Raw genomic sequence first — 17,112 nt, forward strand, 5'->3', positions numbered from 1 at the left:
GAAACCATCTTTGTTTGCTTGCCCCCTTTGACCACCTTCCTCCAATGAACATTCAAGCCATGAACTTTCCCGACCCTCTTATGACCTTCCATCTCATGAATTAAATCGTTTTTCTCTAAAGTTCTTGTATTTTTTTGTTGCTTTAAAGCACTTTCAGATTCTTCATGTGTTGAGTAGCTCTTTAAAAGTTGAATCAATTATTATTTTTTATTGTGTGCGTGCGTGTGTGTGAGTGAGACTGCAAGAGAGATTGAGATGGAGGAGGAGAGGGAGAAGGAGAGAAAGAAAGGGAGAGGAAGTGAGAGACAGAATGAGGTGAAGAGCAGAGCAGCCCGGCTTGGCCAGAGGGCTAAAAGGGGGTCTGTTGTCTGACAAGCGCTGGAATATTAAATATTACCCTGAGTATCCCACACACAGATGTTCTCAATCACGGCTCCAGAGAATGAATGTAAGCAATATGGCAGCCATGTTGAGAGGGAGGATGAGGATGCTGCTGTGATCGAGCGAGGGGTGATTTTCTTGCCAGGCCAATTTAGTTATTAGTACTGGAGCAACTGTGAGTAGATGTTAGCATTAGTGGCGGACTTCGGTGAAAGTTTCTAATATAGCAGGAATCGGGTTTATTTCTTGAGAGACTGATGACCACTCCATGAGCAATGCAGTAGGTTCAAAGGTAACATAAAGGTCATGACCTCTGAAATGATTGAAGTGGTAAATTGAAGCATATCTAAAATGTTACATACACACACACAATCCATCTTGTTAATCTCAGCTCAAACCACTGGAAACAAACCACTGAGTTGAAGAGAATGGGCAGTGCTTCTTAGATCCTTCAAGCACATCCGTAAGAGCAGCAGGAGATCTGATCTAATGAGTGGGACGTTGTTTATATAAGAGCCTTCCTTCATCGTGGCCATTAGGCTAAAAGCACGTTACATGTACCACTAGAATCCCCAAAAAGCACTTCTACTTTTCTCTCAGATGTATGCTGGCATTCTTTGTCACTGAAGGTCGACTGAGATTCAGCTGATTATACACACGTCTTCCTCTGAAACAGTTCCTTAGATGAAGTACATTCGGAAATGATTCAAAAAACCTTGACCTTTTCCACATTTTGTTATATTACAGCCATATTCAACAAAACAAAAATCATTAATCAACACAAATTACCCCATAATGACAAAGCAAAAATAGATTTTTTAATTTTTATTTGCAAATGTATAAAAAACAAACTGGAAATATCACATTTACAGAAGTATTCAGACCCTTTATTCAGTACTTTGTTGAAGCACCTTTAACAGCAATTACAGCCTCAATTCTTCTTTAGTATGACACTACAAACTTGGCACACCAATGGGGAGTTTCTCCCATTCTTCTCTTCAGATCCTCTCATGCTCTGTCAGGTTGGATAGGAAGCGTCACTGCACAGCTTTCAGGTCTCTACAGATATTTTCGATTTGGTTCAAGTCTGGGCAACTCAAGGACATTCAGAGACTGGGCCCGAAACTACTTCTGCATTGTTTTGGCTGTGTGGTTCAGTTTGTTGTCCTGTTGGAAGGTGAACCTTCACCCCAGTCTGAGGTCCTGAGCGCTCAAGAGCAGGTTTTCATCAAGGATCTTTTTTTACTTTGACTAGTCTCCCAGTCCCTGCTGCTGAAAAACATCCCCACAGCATGATGCTGCCACCACCATGCTTCACCGTAGGGATGGTGCCAGGTGTCTTCCAGACGTGACGCTTGGCATTCCGGCCAAAGAGTTCAATCTTGGTTTCATCAGACCAGATAATCTTCTTTCACATGATCAGAGTCCTTTAGGTGCCTTTTGGTAAACTTCAAGGGGCTGTCATGTGCCTTTTACTGAGGAGTGGCTTCCGTCTGGCCACTCCACCATAAAAGGCCTGATTGATGGAGTGCTGCAGAGATGGTTGTCCTTCTGGAAGGTTCTCCCATCTCCACAGAGAACATATGATATGTATATTGTAAAAAATCTTGTTAAGGATGTCTTTATCAAATAGTTGTATTTGATAGGGTTTAACCCCTTCTTAGACTACCTCCCACCAAAACATTAGATATACCAACATATGTCTGATTAAATGGATCTCTACAGAGATTCATGGGGCCTGGGTCCTCCTGTGCACAGCAGCATCTCCCAGACAATAAAGTCACGGTCAAGGAGCACATTCCTGTTGTGATTTATCTGAAGAAGTAAAGCCAAGGGGATTACCTGTAAGTAATAAATAATTGAGGCCCATCGTTTGAAGCCAAAATGAAGGATCTGCATCTCTTAATTCACTTCAGTTTTTGAGAAATTCTTGAATGGGACCCAAAGAGGGATTAGTATCAAGGTAAGCAACAAATTCTTTATTGAAAAACAATACTCATATTTCATGACAAACACACGAACGAACACATGAACACACACACACCCACACACTCAAGCATCGCACAAAAACCAACATAGACACCCTGGTCCAAGATGGTCAGTAGAGATAAATACTCTGAATCTGATCCCAACTCTGTTTCCAACTTTACAGACTGCAGTTTGTCTGCACTGATCCCACAGAGTTGAGTTCTGGTCCATCTGACATGGGTCTGAGTCAGGAGTAGGCCAAATCTGGTTCAGGTCTGTGTCAGTACGGTGAGAACAGAACTGATGTATGTGCCGTACGGAGAGGTCCTGGGGCAGGATGTAATAGGGGCTGGTGTAGGGGCTGAGTCTGAAAGAGGGCGGAGCCAGATGTAGGGGCAGGGCGCAAATGGAACGGGGACAGGGTTGCCATGGCAGCAGCAGCAGCGAGGGAGAGATGGCTCTGTAAGAGGCGCGAGACGAGAGGCTTTGCCAAGTCCTCCTTCCTCAGAGTGATCCCAACCTGGAAACCACACACAGTGTGATCAAAACACTTCTACAATTAAATCACAACCAGTCTACATTTAAATCACAACATGATCACAACCAGTCTACAATTAAATCACAACATGATCACAACCTGTCTACATTTAAATCCCAACATGATCACAACCAGTCTATAATTAAATCACAACGTGATCACAACCATACCGCTATCACACCTGTTCCACAATCTACAACACTTTGCAAAACAACTCCAATCCAATCATACCAGATGTAAACCACAAACAGTCCACAACAAAACCTCCAGTAAAGTACTGCCAAAAGACAATAATGTGGTACTCACTGTCTGCAGATTCTGGTTGCGTTGAGGCGGCAGACCATAGGGGCTAAACTTGGGCTTGGCTGGCTTCCCTGCTGCACGGTCTTTATGCCTTCTACTGCTGATGTGCTGAAGAGAGAGAGAGGGGCGGGTGGAGAGAGGAGTGGGGGTGACAGGAATGAGGGAGAAGGAGATGTCTTAGCCACATGGGTCAGTCTAGCTCATAGATTCATCAGGTCACAGGAAATTAACGGAAACACTAAACCTAATTAAAATCCATCTTTTTCCTCTCATCTCTGGAACGCAGATGTATAAATAGTCATTAAAGGGCGGATTTCAGTTTAAATACAGTATACAAATAACCTGTTTGAGTTGTGTCTCGGAGTTGACGTGCACATCACAGATCTCACAGTGGAAAGTTTTGTTCTGTAGCCCAGTCGACACCTCAGTGGGAGTGGCCAGCTTGGCTTTGACCCCTGACCTGGGGAATGACTTTATGGCTCCGTCGCCGCTCCTGGCCTCCAGCATTGTCTTGTGTTTCGTGCCTGACAGGGTGAAAGGTCAGATGGGTCAAAGGTTAGAAGCAGAGATGCCAACTAAGTACAGTATTAGCAAAGTGGGACATCACACTCTAGGAGCTCAGAAGCAAAAATGTAATATGCGTTATTTAAAAAAAAAAATTCAGATACAAATATTTAATATCCAACGTTTCAACAGCCAAGCTGTCTTCATAAGGGTATAATCAAACTTCATCACTTTACCTGTCAGATCAAGATGACAATAATGGCCTAGCCCTTGGGAATAGGGAGTGAGTGATCGATTGGTGTGGTATTGACCCGATGAGAGCAATGATTAAGAAGACGGACTTGTTGCAACATGATGATGACACACACCTGTGCACAAACAGGTCAGTAAAGCTTCATTCTCACCACTGTTGTGAGCCTGTAGCTGGGATGCAGAGTTGACCGCCACCTTGCAGAGAGAACAGTATAGTAGTCTCTTAGCCTTCTTTACCTCCGACTCCACAACCTCCTCCACCTCTCCCTCCATCTCCTTCTCCTTCTCCACCAGTGGACAGAGTGACAGAGAGGGGTCAGAGGGCATTTCCATGGACACAGATGGGCTGCAGGTCGATGGAGCCACCCTAGAGGCAGAGGGTGGTGACAACACGGCTCCGGCTGTGACATCTACACAGAAGATTAGAAAAGAGCATCGTGATAAGGGTTTATCCCTCCATTTTCTGTCATCGTAAAATGAAAACGAATTTGAGTGTGGTGAATGGTGAATTAGTGGGGAGAGTGTTTGTGTGTGTGACAGTGGTGGTGAGAGAGAGGGGAGATAAGTTAACTCTGATGCTTTCTTCTCTCCTACATCAACCTCTAACAGAGTCTCTAATGCTGATTACCACTGCAGGGTCTGCGTCCCAAACGACCCCCTATTCACTATCTAGTGTACTACTTTTGACCAGGGCCCATTTTCGCAAGCATCTCAAGTTTCTCAACTCTTACCATAACTCACGGAGACAGATAAAAGCACACCAGTGTGTATGAGATTCATTAACTGTAATCTTGGTAATAATCCAAGACTTCATATGGGTAAATCCACTTGAATTCAATCACTTTTAGACAGCACCCCTTTTGATTTGAACAAATTACATACAGTATTGGCCCATTGTTTACTTGCTCAGAAAGTTACTTTTTGGAACATTCAAAACATTCAAGAGATAGAAGTCCTGAAAGTTGACCTTTTTTGATCACTGGAAAAGATAAACGGTTGAGATTGATGTCTTTTAAAAGTTTACAAAAACAGGGTTGTCAAACAATTCTATAATTTATTGAATGTTTTATTGATTTATTTATTTATAGCAATTATGGCATTTTTTTTTGCCTTAAGCATCAATTATCTAAAATGTGTCCAAATGTTTTCATATTCGCATATGTTGTAGCTTAGACCCTATTTTACATCATCTGAGGTGTTTGTGTTGTGCCAGCCATCTGTTGAGACAGCATCTGTTGAGACAGCATCTGTTGAGACAGCATCTGTTGAGACAGCATCTGTTGAGACAGGGTGGATGTCATGTTTTGACTGTTAAATGTACTAAAATGGGAATGAAATAGACATTTTGACTTTCAAATAGTACCACAAAGATGGTTGGACATCCACACATCAGAGAATGTTGAGTTGAATGGGAAGATCTGTTGTTTTAAATTATACTGTCAATCCTCCATAGGAGACCTACAGATGTAGTATCTTAATTTGATCACTCTTTTGTTTTTGAGAATCTTCCTGCCTAGTAGGAAATGCAAACATGTCGGGTATTTGAGTTTTGAAAGGCTTCTAAAGTTAAAGTTAAAATTTAAATTAAATTTCAATGGTGTACCAGCTGAATTGCAATAGTCCAAAGGGATAGCTCCATTCTATGAATTCTATTTCTATGATTGAAATAACACCCTGCATTCAAGACCATGTTGTGTTTCAACCAATGGCTGGCACAGCACAAAAACCTCACATCGGTTCTAGGCTACAACATATGCGAATAAGAGAAGAATCTGAGATTAAAGGTTAAAAAATATTTTGTTTTCATTAAAAAATGTTTTCTTTCAAGACGTTTTAAAATAGATGGACAACTCTGTTAATATGCTTTTAAATTATATTAAACTCAACTGTTTATCTTTTCTAGTGATGAAGACATAGATGTCTCATTGTATGAGCGGGAATACAAAATGGGTCAACTTTGAGCACCTGTTTAGGCATTCAGGTCCAAAAAGTCCCTTTTTGACCTCTTCTTCCATGGTCTTAATTCATCTGGATTTACCCCTCTGGGAATCTGATTCCATTTCGCAGAGTAGTTCTTCCATGGTCTTAATTCATCTGGATTTACCCCTCTGGGAATCTGATTCCATTTCTCAGAGTAGTTCTTCCATGGTCTTAATTAATCTGGATTTACCCCTCTGGGAATCTGATTCCATTTCTCAGAGTAGGAAAATTAGAGGCTTGGATTGAGATGATTATACTCCATTATCTGCAGTGAGACAGACTGGAAATAGGGAATTTGGGAACCTTGCCTTGGTAATGGTGATTAGGCCTGTGAGGGTTTGTTTGTCTGTTTTCATTGACTGTCTCTCTAAAATGGCAATAAGGCTGTTTGACGAAGTCATCATCACAAAGCTCCCCCTGTTTCTTCCACACACAGAAAAACTCACTCTATCGCTATCGCATGAAATCAAAATGGTCTCTCACTATGTCACATATTTATCAAACAATATGCCTCCCTCTCTCTAAAACACTCATGCACACCAATATGATAAGGGAATGTATCAAACACCTGGAAACCATGGAAACATGTATTTGATGTATTTGATACCATTCCACTGATTCCGCTCCAGCCATTACCCCAATTAAGGTGCCACCAACCTCTTGTGATATAAAGACACATACACACTCCCAGATCTGCAGAGATTAACAAGCAACGCAAACTCCTACAGCTGTGGATGCATACATACTCACAGATCTGCATACATTACAAACACACAAGCAAAGTGCTGCGTTTGAACCTCTAAAGACTGAGAATATACAGTTGAAGTCGGAAGTTTACATACACTTAGGTTGGAGTTATTAAAACTCATTTTTCAACCACTCTATAAATGACTTGTTAACAAACTATAGTTTTGGCATGTCTGTTAGGACATATACTTTGTGTAGTAATTTTTCCAACAATTGTTTACAGACAGATTATTTCACTTATAATTCACTGTATCACAATTCCAGTGGGTCAGAAGTTTACATACACTAAGTTGACTGTGCCTTTAAATAGCTTGGAAATTCCAGAAAATTATGTCATGGCTTTAGAAGCTTCTGATAGGTTAATTGACATCATTTGAGTCAATTGGAGGTGGACCTGTGGATGTATTTCAAGGCTTACCTTCAAACTCAGTGCCTCTTTGCTTGACATCATGGGAACATCAAAAGAAATCAGCCAAGACCTCAGAAAAAAAATGTAGACCTCCACAAGTCTGGTTCATCCTTGGGAGTAATTTCCAAACGCCTGAAGGTACCACGTTCATCTGTACAAACAATAGTATGCAAGCATAAACACCATGGGACCACGCAGCCGTCATACCGCTCAGGAAGGAGACACGTTCTGTCTCCTAGAGATTAACGTCCTTTGTGCGAAAAGTGAAAATGAACAACAGCAAAGGACCTTGTGAAGATGCTGGAGGAAACTGTTATAAATGAATCTATATCCACAGTGAAACGAGTCATATATCTACATAATCTGAAAGGCCGCTCAGCAAGGAGAAAGCCACTGCTCCAAAACTGCCATAAAAATTCCAGACTAGGGTTTGCATCTGCACATGGGGACAAAGATCGTGCTTTTTGGAGAAATGTCCTCTGGTCTGATGAAACAAAAATGGAACTGTTAGGCCATAATGACCATTGTTATGTTTGGAGGAAAAAGGGGGAGGCTTGCAAGCCGAAGAACACCATCCCAACCGTGAAACACCGGGATGGCAGCATCATGTTGTGGACTGGTGCACTTCACAAAATAGATGGCATCATGAGGTAGGAAAATTATGTGAATATATTGAAGCAACATCTCAAGACATCAGTCAGGAAGTTAAAGCTTGGTCGCAAATGGGTCTTCCAAATGGACAATGACCCCAAGCATACTTCCAAAGTTGTGGCAAAATGTCTTAAGGACAACAAAGTCAAGGTATTGGAGTGTCCATCACAAGCCCTGACCTCAATCCTATAGAACATTTTTGGGCCGAACTGAAAAAGTGTGTGTGAGCAAGGAGGCCTACAAACCTGACTCAGTTACACCAGCTCTGTCAGGAGGAATGGGCCACAATTCACCCAACTTATTGTAGGAAGCTTGTGGAAGGCTACCCGAAACGTTTGACCAAAGTTAAACAATATAAAGGCAATGCTACCAAATACTAATTGAGTGTATGTAAACTTCTGACCCACTGGGAATGTGATGAAAGAAATAAAAGCTGAAATAAATCATTCTCTCTACTATTATTCTGACATTTCACATTCTTAAAATACAGTGGTGATCCTAACTGACCAAAAACAGGGAATTTCTACTAGGATTAAATGTCAGGAATTGTGAAAAACTGAGTTTAAATGTGTTTGGCTAAGGTGTATGTAAGCTTCCGACTCAACTGTATGTATGTATACATGTATATAGGGTCTGAAAACTTATGTCAATGTGATATTTTTTAAATACATTTGCAAAAATTTCTAAAAACCTGATTTTGCTTTGTCATTATAGTGTATTGTTTGTAGATTGATGAGGCAAAAAAAATATTTAATTCACTTTAGAATAAGGCTGTAATGTAATAAAATGTGGAAAAGGTAAATGGGTCTAAATACTTTCAAGAATGCACTGTATTTAATATGTATTCAGGGTAATGTAGAGGAAGGAGTGTTTAATGCCTTTCAGCCTTTTAGTCCATCTGCACTTTTTGACAGTGAGGATAGACAGGTGCACACAAACACGTGCACATGCACTCATGAACGCATGCACACACACACACACACACACGTATGCACGCAGTGCATACAAGGGGAAAGACTGCCCCCTCTCATTGAAGCTACTGAAGTTCAAGGCCGACCACGGTACAGTCATTCAAATCAAATCAAATCAAATCTTATTTGTCACATACACACGGTTAGCAGATGTTAATGCGAGTGTAGCGAAATGCTTGTGCTTCTAGTTCCGACAATGCAGTAATAACCAACGAGTAATCTAACCCAACAATTCCACAACTACTACCTTATAGACACAAGTGTAAAGGGATAAAGAATATTACATAAAGATATATGAATGAGTGATGGTACATAAACGGCATAGGCAAGATACAGTAGATGGTATCGAGTACAGTATATACATATGACATGAGTAATGTAGGGTATGTAAACAAAGTGGCATCTTTAAAGTGGCTTGACACACACACACCACACACACACTAACCTGTTGAACTGGGTTCTGAGCTGGACGGCACAAGGCAGGGTGATACGCTCTTGGTCGTGGTTTCCTTGGTTACTGTGTCGGAGGCTCTGGTCTTGCAGTCCAGTGGGTCGAGGGCTTTGAGCCTCTTGAAGTGTTTGGTACCATTGTAATGGGATGAGGCCTGGCTCTACACAGAGAGAATAGAACCAGAACCACTGAGTCACACAAGCGACAACAACTCCAATGACCATGCAGGAGTGAGAACTCAAGTCATCAAGTCATATAGCCACAGGGTCAAGCCAGAGATCGAACATTATTAGTGTTTCATCAGTTATCAGATGCTCTTATCCAGAGCAACTTATAAACTCTGAGATTTTCATCCCATACATCTCATCCAATATCAAATCTGTGCCATCCGCAAAGTATATCTACTGGTCAACACCACACAACACTTAGTATATATCTACTGGTCAACACCACACAACATTTAGTATATGTTTATTGGTCAACACCACACAACACTTAGTATATATCTACTTGTTAAGTTCAAACTCTGCAAGCATCCCTGGTACTGCCCTGTATGTGGTGAAACTCTGCAGCATCCCTGGTACTGCCCTGTATGTGGTGAAACTCTGCAGCATCCCTGGTACTGAACTGTATGTGGTGAAACTCTGCAGCATCCCTGGTACTACCCTATATGTGGTGAAACTCTGCAGCATCCCTGGTACTGCCTTGTATGTGGTGAATCTCTGCAGCATCCCTGGTACTGCCCTGTATGTGGTGAAACTCTGCAGCATCCCTGCTACTGCCTTGTATGTGGTGAAACTCTGCAGCATCCCTGCAACTGCCTTGTATGTGGTGAAACTCTGCAGCATCCCTGGTACTGCCCTGTAAGAGGTGAAACTCTGCAGCATCCCTGGTACTGCCCTGTAAGAGGTGAAACTCTGCAGCATCCCTGGTACTGCCCTGTAAGAGGTGAAACTCTGCAGCATCCCTGGTACTGCCCTGTAAGAGGTGAAACTCTGCCTACCTCTGAGTTGAACCTCAGTCGGCAAACGACACACGATGAGCTGGGTTTCCTCATAAAGGGCGTGGTTAGTCCAAATCTTGGACCAAAACGGGATTTGTGATCACGGTCCATCTGCAACAACAAGAGTGAAAAGGTGTTGAATTACTGTGGTATGGCTAGGGCTGAGGCAGAAGTGAAGGTTGAGCAAGATGTCAATGTTAAAGAGTACCTTAAATGCTCTCACACTAGGGCTGTGGGGGTCATGACATTTTGTCAGCTGGTGATTGTCAAGCAAATAACTGCCAGTCTCACGGTAATTGACCATTAATTAACATAAACACATTTAGCATCTCGTGGCTTCCACACATAGCCTACAAGCCACTGACATAAATCTTTGGAATATCTACATTTTAAAAGTCTAATAAATCAATATAATATAGCCTACACCATAAATACACATAAATCCATTATTTATTTTAGACCAGTCTAAAGAAACATGATATGAAGAAAATGTGGTCTTTTTCAGTTGAACAGAATAGCTTACTCTGAGCTAGCCTTATGTTAGGCCCAGGTCTGGCTATGCCATATGGCCGTATACACTAGTTAATTTAGTAGACAAGATTTGCAGAGAATTCAGTGGCATTATTTTATATTATAGTATGAAGAATACAATTGAACAGAGCTGAATAAAATAGAAAGAATATTTTCTCCAAATGATTTGAGGGAGTGTCACATTTCTGTGTTGAGTGGTTAACAAAGGAGCAGGTCCTCCTATATGCTTCATTTAGGGTTATTTATGCAACTTTAGTTGTGATACAAACGTTGGGCTGTATGTTTTGATGTTTAATACATTCCAAGGCTGCATGATGCGACTCTAATGATGATGTGAAAAGGCATGAGCTCTGCTTTATTTTTTGTGCAGGCTGCACACACTTTATCAGTCTCTCATTCACAATTTGACAAGCACTTGATAATGTCTCGATTTTCCCGGCAGCATCCCCTTTGTGTGGTCGTTGTTCCCTTGGGCTGAATATAATAATTATAATACCCTTCTCCCGGCTGAGTGCTCCGAAGCACCTCTCACTCACATGGCTCTCTCAGATATCTAAATTCTTATTAAGCCCGTCATGTAATCGGGTCCTTCTCACAGGCTACAAGTGAAGACAGACACATCAGGGATGCAACTGCGAAATTCCGAGAATTGAAGAATTATCCATATTTACTATTCATCAGCCAACAAGATGAGTAAGCCTAACGAATATCAAAAGCACTAGCCGATGTCAATCTACTATCCTGCATAGTATAAAAATTGACTTGTTCTATTCTGTGCGAGAAAAAAATATTCCAAACATAGTCTGGGATGCGATAGATCCCAAATGAATACAACCACTAGCATCAAAAACAAAAACCAATGAGGCGGATGCAACAGATCAGAACGTTTAGCTTAAAATGTTGATAAACTATTAGGCAATTTCTTCACATTAAGCACAGCAATGCACACACGGTAGTAGGCTATAAGCTCAAATGTTCCAAAATGCAATCAATTAGCAGGAATTCTCAAAAGTGATCACAAATGCAATTCTGCATGTAATGCTTTTATTATAAAGGTGCATTTTATGGTGAAAACTATCTTTATCAAACTTTAAACTCAACCACTGCGTGTGTTAGGCGCTACACCTGTTGTAAAGCGGATTAATGTGCTTCATTTTAAGAGGTTATTTGGCCCCCTTCAGTTGTGATACAAACCTCAAAACATATAGGCATATGGGCTAGGCTACATGAGGTGTGTGTTTATGATTTGAAAAAGTCAACAACAAAAAAGGCATATGCTGTTTCTTGCCTTACTGCTATGGTGGCAAAATTAGAAACATTATTATGCAAATGCACTGTATGAGCCTTAAACCTGTACATTTCCACTGTCTGTTTCTCTCATGTAAGAAGCCATTGTTTTTTCCTCTCTTGTTTCTGAGTGACTTGGTCACGCGGCCAAAGACAAAGAGCCTCTAAGAATGACCACAGATTTTGGTCCATCCGGTTCTTTTCGTATCTTTCAAGGGCACAGCTGTGTGGAGATATGAAGAGAACAGAGACTAGCTTGAGCAGCAGAGAACATTCTACCAGCAGAAAGGAGTAACAAAACTGGCGTTATCACTAGTTTGTGCGCTATGTTCCCACCATGATCCTCACACATCTGCTAAACTGCCATGTAGACAGTGGTTGTATTTTCCTATAAAGGCTGAGACCCAACTCTTGCTTGTTTGGCTCTTAACTCTGCAATGTTGTTGAGTGGATTGTTAACCAGCTCCAGATTTGTAAACCTTATAATACAAAGTGAAGAATCTGCAGTCTCTCTTCCTTTTGATTAGAATTTCCACGACACTGCACAAGCTGGGCATCATTCACAAATTATAATATATAATTCCCAAGTAAAAGGCTAATATTGTCACCCATCAGACTAATCTTGATTTAATCTTGTCTTTACATATACTAAATAATATACAGTACCAGTCAAAAGTTTGGGCACACCTACTCATTCAAGGGTTTTATCTTTATTTTTTACAATGTTCTACATTGTAGAATAATATTGAAGACATGAAAACTATGAAATAACACATATGAAATCATGTAGTAACCAAAAAAGTCTTAATCAAATCAAAATAGATTTTAGATTTTAGATCCTTCAAAGTAGCCACCCTTTGCCTTGATGACAACTTTGTACACTTTTGGCATTCTCTCAACCAGCTTCACCTGGAATGCTTTTCCAACAATCTTGAAGGACTTCCCACATATGCTGAGCACTTGTTGGCTGCTTTTCCTGTGGTCCAACTCATCCCAAACTATCTCAATTGGGTTGAGGTCAGGTGATTGTAGAGGCCAGGTCATCTGGTGCAGCACTCCATCACTCTCCTTCTTGGTCAGATAGCCCTTACACAGCCTGGAGGTGTGTTGGGTCATTGTCCTGTTGAAAAACAAATGATAGTCCCAGTAAGCGCAAACCAGATGGGATGGCATATCCCTGCAGAATGCTGTGGTAGCCATGATGGTTAAGAAATTGAATTCTAAATAAATCACAGACAGTGTCACCAGCATAGCACCCCCACACCATCACACCTCCTCCTCCATGTTTCACGGTGGGAACCACACATGCGGAGATCCGTTCACCTACTCTGTGTCTCACAAAGACATGGCGGTTGGAACCAAAAATCTAAAATTTGGACTCATCAGACCAAAGGACAGATTTCCACCGGTCTAATGTCCACTGCTCGTGTTTCTTGGCCCAAGCAAGTCTCTTCTTATTATTGATGTCCTTTAGTAGTGGTTTCTTTGCAGCAATTTGACCATGAAGGCCTGATTTACACAGTCACCTCTGAACAATATTGATGTTGAGATGTGTCTGTTTCTTGTACTCTGTGAAGCATTTATTTGGGCTGCAATCTGAGGTGCAGTTAAATCTAATGAGCTTGTCCTCTGCAGCAGAGGTAACTATGGGTCTTCCTTTCCTGTGGCGGTCCTCATGTGAGCCAGTTTCATCATAGCACTTGATGGTTTCTGCGACTGCACTTTCAAAGTTCTTAACATTTTCCAGATGAACTGATCTTCATATCTTAAAGTAATGATGGACTGTAATTTCTCTTTGCTTATTTGAGCTGTTCTTGCCATAATATGGACTTAGTATTTCACCAAATAGGGCTATCTTCTGTATACCACCCTTACCTTGTCACAACACAACTGATTGGCTGAAACGCATTAAGGAGGAAAGAAATCCCACAAATTAACAAGGCAACCTGTTAATTGAAATGCACTCCAGGCGACTACCTCATGAAGCTGGTTGAGAGAATGCCAAGAGTGTGCAAAGCTGTCATGAAGTCAAAGGGTGGCTACTTTGAATCTCAAATATAAAATATTGGGCTTTTTTGCTTACTATAAAGAAATAAAGAAACCCTTGAATGGTACTGTATGTTGGAATTTGTTTTGATTTAGAATCATGCTCCTTTCTCAAAACAGGGGCAGGGGAAAAAATATATGTAATCTATGCACATAAATAGCGAATGGAGGACACATTTTCCATGGTTCATTTTCATGCCAGCCAGGTACGGTAGGCTATACTCCTGTTGTAAAGACAAGCAATTTGCTAAATATTATGAAAGGGTACAAATAGTTATTATAGGCCTAGCCTATAGAAAGCTGATGGGTTCCTCCTCTTTTTAATAGAGGCCATCAAAACTCTATCTTCTCATGCAATTGCATACCCTATAGAAATGTTGCACAACATGAGCTCATGGGCTCTCATTAAGTGTTTGATTAGATTTTCAATTACATTTGCATTGATGCAGAGCGATAAGAGGGACAATAGAGTGCCAGGTAGTTAGCAATAGAGTACCAGGCAGTTAGCACGTTTGGTAGGCTACTAATGACCATATTTTTTTTTATTTTTTTTTATTTCACCTTTATTTAACCAGGTAGGCTAGTTGAGAACAAGTTCTCATTTGCAACTGCGACCTGGCCAAGATAAAGCTTAGCAGTGTGAACAGACAACACAGAGTTACACATGGAGTAAACAATTAACAAGTCAATAACACAGTACAAAAAGGGGAGTCTATATACATTGTGTGCAAAAGGCATGAGGAGGTAGGCGAATAATTACAATTTTTGCAGATTAGCACTGGAGTGATAAATGATCAAATGGTCATGTACAGGTAGAGATACTGGTGTGCAAAAGAGCAGAAAAGTAAATAAATAAAAACAGTGTGGGGATGAGGTAGGTGAAAAGGGTGGGCTATTTACCAATAGACTATGTACAGCTGCAGCGATCGGTTAGCTGCTCAGATAGCACATGTTTGAAGTTGGTGAGGGAGATAAAAGTCTCCAACTTCAGGGATTTTTGCAATTCGTTCCAGTCACAGGCAGCAGAATACTGGAACGAAAGGCGGCCAAATGAGGTGTTGGCTTTAGGGATGATCAGTGAGATACACCTGCTGGAGCGCGTGCTACGGATGGGTGTTGCCATCGTGACCAGTGAACTGAGATAAGGCGGAGCTTTACCTAGCATGGACTTGTAGATGATCTGGAGCCAGTGGGTCTGGCGACGAATATGTAGCGATGGCCAGCCGACTTGAGCATACAAGTCGCAGTGGTGGGTGGTATAAGGTGCTTTAGTGACAAAACGGATGGCACTGTGATAAACTGCATCCAGTTTGCTGAGTAGAGTGTTGGAGGCAATTTTGTAGATGACATCGTCGAAGTTGAGGATCGGTAGGATAGTCAGTTTGACTAGGGTAAGTTTGGCAGCGTGAGTGAAGGAGGCTTTGTTGCGGAATAGAAAGCCGACTCTTGATTTGATTTTCGATTGGAGATGTTTGATATGAGTCTGGAAGGAGAGTTTACAGTCTAGCCAGACACCTAGGTACTTATAGGTGTCCACATATTCAAGGTCGGAACCATCCAGGGTGGTGATGCTCGTCGGGCATGCGGGTGCAGGCAGCGATCGGTTGAAAAGCATGCATTTGGTTTTACTAGCGTTTAAGAGCAGTTGGAGGCCACGGAAGGAGTGTTGTATGGCATTGAAGCTCGTTTGAAGGTTAGATAGCACAGTGTCCAAGGACGGGCCGGAAGTATATAGAATGGTGTCATCTGCGTAGAGGTGGATCAGGGAATCGCCCGCAGCAAGAGCAACATCATTGATATATACAGAGAAAATAGTCGGCCCGAGAATTGAACCCTGTGGCACCCCCATAGAGACTGCCAGAGACCATAAGCAGCATCAGAGCTTGGAGAAGCCTAATTACTGTGACTAAATGGTCACGGGGAATTTGACTGCCGTCATGACTCGTGACCACCGGTGTGGCGTTAATATGGTTACCGTAACAGCCCTATCTCAGACTTATACAGGCTTAGAGTAATGGTCCTTCCTTTACTTATAACATATGCAGACCTACCTTCCCAAACCAAACCAGAGGGAAAATGTGGTATGGATAGGGTTAAGATAAGGGTTAAAAGAAGACTTAAGAATATCAAATCAAATTGTATTTTTTATTTGTCATATACACATGGTTAGCAGATGTTAATGTGAGTGTAGCGAAATGCTTGTGCTTCTAGTTCCGACCATGCAGCTATATCTAACAAGTAATCTAACCTACCAATTTCACAACAACTACCTTATAAACACAAGTGTAAAGGAATGAATAAGAATATGTACATAAAAATATATGAATGAGTGATGGCCGAACAGCATAGGCAAGATGCAGTAGATGGTATAGAGTACAGTATATACATATGAGATGAGTACTGTAGGGTATGTAAACATTATATAAAGTGTCATTGTTTAAAGTGGCTAGTGATACATTTATTGCATCAATATTTCCATTAATAAAGTGGCTGGAGTTGAGTCAGTATGTTGGCAGCAGTCACTCAATGTTAGTGGTGGCTGTTTAACAGTCTGATGGCCTTGAGATACAAGCTGTTTTTCAGTCTCTCGGTCCCTGCTTTAAATGCACCTGTACTGACCTCGCCTTCTGGATGATAGCGGGGTTAACAGGCAGTGGCTCGGGTGGTTGTTGTCCTTGATGATATTTTTGGCCTTCCTGTGACATCGGGTGGTGTAGGTGTCCTGGAGGGCAGGTAGTTTGCCCCCGGTGATGCGTTGTGTAGACCTCACTACCCTCTGGAGAGCCTTACCGTTATGGGCGGAGCAGTTGCCATACCAGGCGGTAATACAGCCCGACAGGATGCTCTCAATTGTGCATCTGTAAAAGTTTGTGAGTGTTTTTGGTGACAAGCTGAATTTCTTCAGCCTCCTGAGTTTGAAGAGGCGTTGCTGCGCCTTCTTCACCACGCTGTCTGTGTGGGTGGACCATTTCCGTTTGTCCGTGATGTGTATGCTGAGGAACTTAAAACTTTCCACCCTCTCCACTCCTGTCCTGTCTATGTGGATAGGGGGCTGCACCTCTGAAGTCCACGATCATCTCCTTTGTTTTG

General features: G+C 41.6%; 1 protein-coding gene across 3 annotated transcripts in view; it reads right to left on the bottom strand.

Annotated features, from left to right (window-relative positions):
* Positions 1-1,193: 1,193 nt before the first annotated feature.
* The window catches only part of LOC135549622 (zinc finger protein 385D-like), a 67,953-nt gene continuing 52,034 nt past the window's right edge, over positions 1,194-17,112 (bottom strand). For 2 of the 3 annotated variants that reach the window (XM_064979753.1, XM_064979752.1), the window contains exons 3-8: positions 10,159-10,269; positions 9,150-9,315; positions 4,099-4,356; positions 3,533-3,714; positions 3,194-3,298; positions 1,194-2,869 (exon numbers count right to left, since the gene is read on the bottom strand). In XM_064979753.1, the coding sequence (XP_064835825.1) occupies positions 2,630-2,869; positions 3,194-3,298; positions 3,533-3,714; positions 4,099-4,356; positions 9,150-9,315; positions 10,159-10,269 (1,062 nt within the window). In that variant the 3' untranslated portion in view covers positions 1,194-2,629. Of the gene's footprint in view, positions 2,870-3,193; positions 3,299-3,532; positions 3,715-4,098; positions 4,357-9,149; positions 9,316-10,158; positions 10,270-12,885; positions 13,097-17,112 lie in introns of all 3 variants that reach the window. The other variant, XM_064979751.1, reaches the window with a different exon arrangement.

Source organism: Oncorhynchus masou, chromosome 12 (assembly GCF_036934945.1).
Source record: "Oncorhynchus masou masou isolate Uvic2021 chromosome 12, UVic_Omas_1.1, whole genome shotgun sequence".
NCBI classification, from domain to species: Eukaryota; Metazoa; Chordata; class Actinopteri; order Salmoniformes; family Salmonidae; genus Oncorhynchus; species Oncorhynchus masou.